The following is a 9,797-nucleotide window of genomic DNA, read 5'->3' on the forward strand; positions in this document are numbered from 1 at the left end:
TAGAGGACTTAATTTTGTTTGTCTCTGTTAAATGGTATTTTATCAGCATGATCCATTGCTCCAACCTGTAGTTGTTTTGGAAATTATTAATATGTGTGTAATCCAATTGGTTTGCTCTTCCTGTTATCGTCATCTGAGCAGAAGTTATCCTGAAAACCTTTTATATCTTCATTCCAGATACCGAACAAGGTGGGGCTGAGGACAGATACCTTTCTGTATGTTTAGATACCTTTCTCTATACTTAGATTCATCTATTCAGGGGTCCTTTGGGCAACATTAAACCAATTATTAACCACTTTCAGTGTTCTCATTCCTCTAACTTCTTAATACAGTGTGGCCGAAAGTTCAGCAGTATTGGCATTGTCTGGGAGCCATTAAAATACAGACCATCAGGCCTCACCTCAGACCTAATGAATCAGAATCTTCAGTTTAGGATCCTTAACTATTTTCAGTATGTATGTAAAAGTCTAAGAAGCGCTACTTAGCAAAGTCCTGCTCAACTCTAGCCGCACATATTAGAGACGCCTGAGGCATTTATACACATACTAGTATCTAGCAGCTTTTCCCCTAAAGATTTTCACTTGACCTTTGGTTTGAGTATCAGTGTTTCAAAACAAAACTCTCCAAAGGATTTTAATGTGCAGTGAAAATGACAAAAAAAAAAAAAAAAAAAGTCTACCCTAAGCATCATCAGAATAATACAAATATATTTTGATTTCTACTTTAAATTTTGAAACAGTTGGGCATCAGTTTGGGGGCTGCTGCATGCTTGTGTTTAAACAATTTCATGATTTCCAAGATTGCATTGCTAGTGTTCAGGAGGAAATGAAATTGGGTGTAAGGCAAAGGAGTAACCAGTGCTAGATAGAATAACTTTCTACAGAGGAAAGAACTGGAAAAGGAAAGACTTGAGTCTCTAAAGGTCTTGCACTTCATTGGATTCCGGTAATTGACTCAGGGACCAGTGAGATGATGATTTCCAGCGGCCTTGTTTGCTGCTGTCAGCTTCTGGTTTCAGCCCCTGAGAGGAGCGTCCCAGTTAGTGTTGCCGAGCAACAGCATGCTGGGTTGAGAGCTGGAATGTGAAGGGTTGCAAAACGATTTTTAAAATAAACACACAACTTACCATCAGCATGAAGCAAACCAAAGGGAGAGAAGAACTAAACAGTATACTGCGACAGGCAGTGAGGCAGAACTGAAAGGGAAAAAAAGAGAAAACACTTGCTTGAGGGCAAGGAGCTTGAAGGCCGATTTGATTGGTGATGACTCCATCACCAGAATGATAGTTCTGATCTGGTTACTAATTTGAAAATACATACCTGAATAATTTGAGGGGGAGAGAAGACAGGAGTGAAAAAAATAAAAAGTGCTGGGTCTGGACAAAAGAGATCAGCCCTGAGGTTTCACAGGTAATTTCCCTTTTGTAAAATAAACATTATAAAATGAACATGATCTTTTATTGCAGTTATTCTCAGCATCATTCTGATTTTCTAATAGAAGTCAGTGATCCTGTGATCTGTTACATTTTGTACAGTTGTGATGCCCTGCCACCCAGAAATATTTTTAGCCAAAATATACAAACCATATGCACACAATGTGGGTATTAAAATTTTGAGCTGAGAAAATGGCCATTTAAATTTCTAATTAATGTATTTGACCTACCAAATGCTACTTAGCAAGCATTTTTCTAATGCATTAAAATTTAGATGCATTTTATTTTAAAGATTTATGAAAGTTATGTGCAAAAATTAATGCCCAGTCTGTGTCACCTTCAAGAGGCTAAAATCTAATAGAAAGGGTGGGGAGAGACGGGCATGTACTGAGATAATAAAAGGAAATAAGAAAAGATGGGAAATGAAATGACTGAGAAATGTCTCCTGGGAGGCCTATTAAGAATTCAAATATGTCCAGTTACAGTCTTTTTGTAGGATTTTCTCCAGGCTTTGGATGCCCTTCAGTTTCGCCACAGCAATGGCATACGCAAATGTACCTTCTACGTACATCATCTGTTGTGTCCATACACTGGTATTTGCTTTGAAATAGAGGATAACTGCAATATAGTTTGCACCATTTGAAAGATAATTCTGTATTTGATGCCAGAAGAGAATGGAATCTATATAGTTATACTCTGACGGGATATTTCTTTTCATATCAAATCATAAAGCCCCCAGCACCTGCATATACCATTTAATTTTGTCTTTGTTCAGGTATCCTTGTGCAGCTAGCACATAGGCTACACAGAACTTCAGCTATACTAACATCTGCTGTAAGTCCCATTCTGTTAAAAAAGTATGTTTGATAAAATTTTCTCTTTGCTTTCCTGACATTTTAGTCTCAATTGATGGGGCAAGGAGAAAAATTGCTGTACAGGAAGTTAGGAGGAACGTTTTACTGTGTTAGCCAAGAATTTATTGTTGCCAAAAAGAAGAAACATTAGACTTCAAAAAGATTTTCTGTTTTTGTTGTTGTTTTTTTTAATTTATAGGAAATAGTGTGAATCCTTAGCTAGAGACATTTTAGAAAGCAAAAAAATTCTTTGCTCATGTGGGGAAAAATTTAAAAGGGAATATGCACCATGTAATTGTTTCAAGTTTTCCAGTAAGAAAGAAGGAAGGGCTTCTTAGGTTGCCCTGATGTGGCTGTTTAAGAGAACTTGGATTTAGGACAGTTTATTGAAAAGATGAAAGGAAGGGATTGAGTTTAAGAATGAATAAAGAGAACAAAATTCTGAGAATAATATTAGAAAGACTGACTCCCAGAATAAATGGGCAGGTACAATCAGAGAATAACCATACATACCACTCTTTTAAAAAAGTGGTGTCATATTTACTGCAAAGAGAAGGAGGAACTAGCCTTTGCCTGTTTTGCTCCTGTGTCTTCAGAGACAGAAGGAGGAAGAAAAGTCTTCAAATTGAGAGAATAAGGGGAGGAGGGTGTGAAACCAAAAGGGTAACCCAAGATAATAGGGGATTCTCATTTCCTTCACTGCTTGGGACCTTTCTCAACCCCTCCTGTTTAAATAGCATGTGATTATTGCCCGAAACTGCTGAAAGACTTGCACTATGTTGCAGTATGCCTTACTGCAAGAAATCCAGGTATTTGGATGTAGTCTTTTTGCTATTTTTATGAAAGGAGGTGTAGGGTACCAAGAATTTCTAAGGCATTCTTTACTTTCCCAAATATCCCTTTCTCATGTGGCTCCAGAGTCCTCATAGGCCCCGATCCTTGTATAGTGTCAGGTGACCTGAAGTTTCTACATTCCTCTACCTTCCCTTCTTTGGGCACTAGCATTCTGTTCTGCTGCAATCCTCTTCTTTCCTTCCTGTTTCCCACAGCCAGACCACATTCCCTTTCTCCTTTGCTTTGTTCTTGAGAGGAATTCACACAATGGCCCAATTTTGTGTCAGTCTCCCTATTGTCATTCCCCCCCAGAATTTTGATCTTTAGATCAAAATTCTGAATTTTCATTTTAGTTTTGAAACTAGAGTTGAGACCCCATTTGGACTTTTTTTCTGGTTGTTGGCTGTCTTTTGGGAATGCCATGGCTGTTCCAGTATTTCTAGTCTTACTGCTCCTTACTGGCTTCCCCTTCCCCTTGTCTTGCATCCTTTCTTTTTAAGTAGGATTGCCAAATTGGTAGAATGAGTAATACTAAGGACTGATATGTCTTAATAAAGCATTTGAATCTCCTAAAATAGTCTTTGGAGAAGATGATAAAATATGGACTGGATGGAAATACTCCTAGGAGGAAACATTTCTTGTTCATAATAAGGCTTTCTCAAAGAATAATTTATAGGCTTGGCAGTTGGGAACATGATCTGTGATAGAGTCAGCAAGTTCTACGGTTGAGCATTGTTCTGAAAAAAGATTCTAATAATTTGATTAATACATAGCAGATGGGCTTATTCAGGGTGGACATGGCAGAAATCTAGAAGAATTACCCCTCCTGATGGGAGGGAATCATCTCGCATTCAGAATAGTCTTTCAGTGCTAAAATGTGAAGCGATAGTCACAAAGATACACACACATGCATATACACACATACACACACACACACGTTTGCATTCAAGCACATGAAAGTGTGGTGGAAACATTACTAAGAAGACGTTGATGTTCATGACTAGAAAAAAATTAATTATTAACATTTTTCTCAGTTGATCATAACGAGTTAATGGCATAATATGGCTGCTATCTGCCAGAGTGTTTAACACGTTAACTTCCATGTGAGTTGTATTTAACTCATGCTAGTTTTGAGCCTGGGGCCTCATGAAGCATATGAAACTCACATGTCTCTTCACCTTAGGAGCCACGTGAACTATTTTTCAAGTTGCATGTAACTCACATGCAGAAAACAATAAAAAATAAACTTTTCCTTAAATTAGAAAGGAATGTTTTGTTTTCAACATTTTTTTAAATTTTTTTCATTTCAGAATATTATGGGGGTACAAATGTTTAGGTTACATATATTGCCTGTGCCCTGCCCAAGTCAGAGGTACAAGCGTGCCCATCCCCCAGACACTGCACACCACATCCATTAGATGTGAATATACCCATCCCCTTCTCCTCCCTCCCACCTGCATCTACCTAGAGAAAAAAAAGCATTCTATAAAAAAGACATCTGCATGCAAATCTTTATAGCAGCACAATTCACAATTGCAAAGATGTGGAAACAACCCAAGTGCCCATCAATATGTGAGTGGATTAATAAAATGTGCTATATGTATACCATGGAGTTCTACTCAGCCACAAAAAACAATGGTAATATAGCACCTCTTTTATTATCCTGGATGGAGATGGAGCCCATCCTGCTAAGTGAAGTATCACAAGAATAGAAAAATAAGCACCACATGTTCTCAAAGCTTTTATTCTATTTCATAATAAAACACCATGGCCCAAGGAAAAAAAGAATTTTTCTAGTGTGGCAGTCAGTGTGTTCAGAGCGCAGGCTTTGAAGCCTGGTCCCCTTGGGTTTCAACCTTAGCTCTATTACTTAGGAGCTGACTTTGACCAAGTTACATGGCTTTTTGAAGCTTTAATTTTTCCTCTTAAATAGAATGAGGATTAAAAGAATGACTTTCATAGGGTTGTTATAAGGACTAAATAAGAATATGAATGTAAAATCTTTGAAAAAGAATGAAAAACCCCCAATTCTAGCCTATATGAATAATATCTGTGTGTATAAATCAAATTGGTAGTTAATAATGAGGAAAATTCTGGTCAATAATTACTGAATTTTAGCAGAGACATTGACAAAAAGCTAGTGAACATTAAAACCAGGGTGTACAGGAAGACTGAGGAGTCTGAAAGACAACCGAAGGGTCTGTGGAAGGTGAGGTTAAGAGGAATCACTGCATCCGAAGACATAAAGAACTGTAACATAGAATAGAGTCAAGTTCTCCATTGCATCTAGAACATAAATAGGACTAATTACAGTAAATTATAAAAAGAAAATACATTTTTCTTTGAGTAGAATATTAATTAGAAGTCAAAGATTCAAAATGGTGCCTTTTGTCATTATATACTGTTAAGTGGGGCGGGGCAGCATGCATGTGTGTTTTGCCTTTGCAACTAGGTTGGGAGTTTTTCAGGGCCAGGGTTTTATCATTAACTTTTTATTCCTTGAATAATTGCCAATAGCAATTACTTAGGAAATATTTGGCAAACAAACAGATAAATTAATGACACATACATACATGATGCGTGTAAGGAAATTTTGTTACATGAGTGTTATAGCAATTTTAGACACGATCAATAAAGAGAATGTTGAAAAAAAACTTTTGAATTTCTTAAAAAATAGGTTTAGTGACTAAACCATTGCAAGTCATGGATTGTAGGCAACTCAATTAATAAAAAAGGATGTTTTAAGAGTTCCAGAAAAGTGGCAAGTAGAATGGAGCTCTCAAGTACTAATGATGGACGTATTTTCTCAGTAACACCATGGTCCCAACATTTAATAGTTAATTATTTCTGCTTTCTGCTGCCAAGACCCCCACAATATATTTATATGCACTCTCTCTCTCTCTCTCTCTCTCTCTCTCTCTCTCTGTCTTGCTCCCTCCCTTATTTACACACACACACACACACACACACATCCCTCTAATCCTCTCCTTATATCCTAAACTGTTCCCTTGTGGAGGTACTTGTGTTGCCTGGCTGTGCTTATTCAGGTCACTTGAGTCCCATGGCATAGCCAGACTTATGATTGTATGCTTCATTCAGCAGAACAATTTTTTCATCTTCACATATTACATTCCCTTCAGACGATTCTAGTTTCCCCTCTGGCAGTACTTCCCTCCCCATTAGGCAGTGCGGTTCACTGTCGGGGCCCATTTGGGCATAAACCAGACCTTTTGTTGAGGTACTGTACTCCTAGTTTCCTAATTATAGAATTCAAAGCAGAATGAGTGAATTAATAACATATATTTATTCCCTGCAGTGTCTAGGGAAGCGTAATGCTGCAGCATGCTTATAGTAGCACATAAGCTCTCCCTTCACGCCTCATCCTCCATTTTTGCTGTGTGACTTCACAGCGGCAGGAATGGAAGGTGCACTTTACTCACCAGTGAGTAAATCATGTGAATGGATATTTTAAAGCACATGCCCAATACACAGTTCACTGAGAGAACTATGCTTTCAAAAGCTCTCTGAGAACACATACTTGGAATTTGAAATTGTACTAAGTACTATGTTTCCTCGCGTATTCTAGCTAAGGCAAGAGTGTATAGGCATAGACGACATTTAAATGTGTGCTGTTGCATTGAATTTCTCCAATCAAAGAATTCTTCATTGTTTGATTCTATAGCCCGTCAGTGCAGGCAAATACTTGGAATATTAGCACCAGAGATGTAGAATTCTCAATTAACAACAGACTGTAGAAATAGCTTCTCTTTGCCCGATAATGAGAAGGATTCTGATTTATTCTGATTGAAGGAAACAGTCTTTGTTCCTCTGGACTCATGTGGCAGTCTGTATCTTCAGATCCATAGAAGTCGATGCAGACCAAACGATGGTGTCAGAGCTGCCTGATTCAGGATGCGGTGGCTGGGAAAAATGGAGAGTTAATTCTCATTTTTTGATCAGCTATCTATTTGATAAAGATTTTTGGTAGAAAGAGCCATCTCTCAGACAAAATGCCCAGGGAAGGTTAAGGGTGAGAATTAACTTTCTGAAATGTTAATGCTTCCATTAGGTTGACAGATTTCACTAAGCTCTTTTTGGGGAGAAAATGCTAAAATAAAAAAAGGATTATGGAAGTTACTACAAGAATGAGTGGGGAGTGTAATGACTTCAATAAATAATGAACTATTAATCATGTAGACTGAATATATAATTTCCAGAAAAGGAGAGTGAGAACTTCATCACATGGTACTATGGGTAACTAGAATGATTTGTAGACAAGATAACTAAAAGATTATTTTTTCTTCCTAAATGACTCTCATAGGAGCCCCAATCAGAAGTATGGTGCTGGGCTGGATGGACTATGATTCTAACCTCTCAGAAAACAATTCCTATTAGACAGATTTCTTTCCTGCCTTCCCCTAGGAAGTCAATGAAGGCTGATATAATTCTAATACATTGATTATTTTTAAAAGCAAAAGCAAAGTGAAAGAGATAAAAATGTTTTCCTCTTGGTCCATTGGTTTTTAGGCTCCAAGTTTATATTGAAATATGACCCATGTTATACTATAGTTTTTTCATATAAATATTATGCCAAAATGTCTGTCACTTAATTCAATACTATGAATCACATTATGTGTATTCAAACATTAAACACATTTTATAAAAAAATTAGCAAATGCTTTCTCGTGATTATTAGTTTTATCCTACCATTAATTTAGGTCTTATATAAATGATATGTATAAATAAAATTCCTATACTAAAAAAGTATATTGAAGAATAGACCAATGAAGAATAGACCTATTGTGAGACCACATCATATTCACAATAGACTCTAATACTTCTTCCTGCATAATTACTTTAATTAGTATCTGAAATAAAATGAGAGCTAAGGTTTTAGAATTCTCAAAAGAGAATTTTTTACAGGTTGTAGTGCCTTGTCACCATGCTGCATTTAACCATGGGAAACAAATTGTAAATGAATTATGCATACGTTGCCGATTTGTCATATAATTTTACTAACAATTAAAATTTTTTTCAGCCATCGATCTTATCAATAATTTGCTGCAGGTAAAAATGAGGAAGCGCTATAGCGTTGATAAGACCTTGAGTCACCCTTGGCTACAGGTAAAAATCAATCATGGTTTTTTTGTCAGTTGGATGAGCTTCTAAATATTTTTAGAATTTTGATATTATATGTAGAAATCTTTTGTCATATTTTTGAAAGTATAATTATTCTAGTATCAATTTGCTGAAATGCATGCAACTTCCTAGCATTCAATAACTGTTTAGTGTTTCTAAACCTCTCTCTCTCTACCAGGAAAATTTGACAGGGAAGACACACATGCACACATACATACCAATACCGAAAAACAATACCAAAAATAAGTAAATAAACCAAGGATCATAACAGAACTCAGAGGACCAGATTTCAAAAGTATCAGTATGTGTAATCCTGATAAATGTCTAAATAGATGCCCATCTGGTCATGTACTACATTTGTTTGGAAGCTACATTTTTAAATCCTAGGCTATTATGTGTGGAACAAATGTATGGCATATATAAAGTATGTGCATGTGCTTTGTGTTCCCTTAAATATTTATTACTTTCACATTGAATTTAAAGTTTATAAAAACAATACTCTGAAATGCTGAAAGATTATTTGTAGGCATTAAATTTCAAATGAAAACCAATGTTCCTAATTGCTTGACTGCAAGCATTAATTGCCCACACTTTGATCCATGGTATCGTATAAACAGTATGTATTTGCAAAGGCCAGGCAGATAGAATGGCTTTGGTGCTGATGCCATTGCTTGAGGATGCACGATAAATGATGCAGCACTGTTAGAGTGGAAGGAGAAAGGGTGACTCGTAGACAACATATAAAATAGCATGTTGAGTGGTCATGATCTCTGTGGTAATAGTTTGGAATTTCTTCTTCAGGACTATCAGACATGGTTAGATTTACGAGAGCTGGAATGCAAAATTGGGGAACGCTACATCACCCATGAAAGCGATGACTTGAGGTGGGAGCAGTATGCGGGCAAGCAGGGGCTGCAGTACCCCGCACACCTGATCAATCCAAGTGCTAGCCACAGTGACAGTCCTGAGACCGAAGAAACAGAGATGAGAGCCCTCAGTGAGCGTGTCAGCATCCTCTGAGTTCCGTCTCCGATAATCTGTCAAAACATTGTGGAATTAATAAATACATACGGTCAGGTTTAACATTTGCCTTGCAGAACTGCCATTATTTTCTGTCAGACGAGAACAAAGCTGTTAAACTGTTAGCACTGTTGATGTATCTGAGTTGCCAAGACAAATCAACAGAAGCATTTGTATTTTGTGTGACCAACTGTGTTGTATTAACAAAAGTTCCCTGAAACACTAGACTTGTTATTGTGAATGATTCATGTTATATTTAATGCATTAAACCTATCTCCACTGTGCCTTTGAAAATCAGTGTTTTTCTTACTGGAGCCTCATTTTGGTAAGAGACAGAACCTATCCATGAAGCAGTTCTGTTCCATGTATCCCGTTGGTGTTGTAATTTGTAAACAGACTCTTGAAGAGTAGATCATTACCAGTGTTCTATGAACAACTCCAAAACTCATGTGAATGGAAACAAATGATGAGGGGGTGGGGAATGAAATCCTGCAACACAAATGCATGAAAGAGTTTTA

The 9,797-nt window shown here is 37.0% G+C and overlaps 1 protein-coding gene across 1 annotated transcript in view; it reads left to right on the plus strand.

Moving 5' to 3' along the window:
* Positions 1–9,353, plus strand: part of PRKD1 (protein kinase D1) — a 357,628-nt gene extending 348,275 nt beyond the window's left edge. The window contains exons 15-16 of the mRNA XM_012647880.1: positions 8,159–8,244; positions 9,061–9,353. Coding sequence (XP_012503334.1) covers positions 8,159–8,244; positions 9,061–9,279 — 305 coding nt within the window. The 3' untranslated portion in view covers positions 9,280–9,353. The remainder of the gene's footprint in view (positions 1–8,158; positions 8,245–9,060) is intronic.
* Positions 9,354–9,797: the final 444 nt, after the last annotated feature.

The sequence above is a fragment of the Propithecus coquereli genome, unplaced genomic scaffold (assembly GCF_000956105.1).
Source record: "Propithecus coquereli isolate 6110/MARCELLA unplaced genomic scaffold, Pcoq_1.0 Scaffold273, whole genome shotgun sequence".
In the NCBI taxonomy this organism is placed as follows: Eukaryota; Metazoa; Chordata; class Mammalia; order Primates; family Indriidae; genus Propithecus; species Propithecus coquereli.